Genomic DNA, 369 nt, shown 5'->3' with positions numbered 1-369 from the left:
GGGATATTGTATCCCTAATACGCCCCCTCGAGATGATGGCTTCTTTTAGGCATCAATCTCGATATGTTCGGACATGAATCGGCGGGCCAACTATTGGGCTGGGCCGACNTGGATTGGGTTGAGTATGTGCGGATCGGGCTCTGATACCATGTTAGATAGTGGGCTTCCAACTCAAAACCAATTGGCAATGAGTGGAGAGGCCCATATCTTATATATACTACTTAAGATCCTACTCAACTTCCAATGTGGGATATTGTATCCCTAATATGTAAGGAGAGAATGTTATTGTATATCTCAAGAGTAATTACAAGAGAACATATATTACAGTACTCGTAAGAGCCTCTAGGTCTAACAGATATGGAAGTTAAT

The 369-nt window shown here is 42.1% G+C and overlaps 1 protein-coding gene across 1 annotated transcript; it reads left to right on the top strand.

The window, feature by feature from the left end:
- Positions 1–45: 45 nt before the first annotated feature.
- On the top strand, positions 46–144 carry LOC109131989 (the record flags this gene model as incomplete). Its single annotated transcript, XM_019243148.1, has 1 exon — positions 46–144. A coding segment is annotated over one exon (99 nt), but the record flags the coding sequence as incomplete, so codon positions are not given.
- Positions 145–369: the final 225 nt, after the last annotated feature.

Source organism: Camelina sativa, unplaced genomic scaffold (genome assembly GCF_000633955.1).
Source record: "Camelina sativa cultivar DH55 unplaced genomic scaffold, Cs unpScaffold11485, whole genome shotgun sequence".
Taxonomy (NCBI): Eukaryota; Viridiplantae; Streptophyta; class Magnoliopsida; order Brassicales; family Brassicaceae; genus Camelina; species Camelina sativa.
The sequence above is the reverse complement of the archived record's forward strand: the minus strand, read 5'-3'. Positions and strand labels throughout refer to the sequence as shown.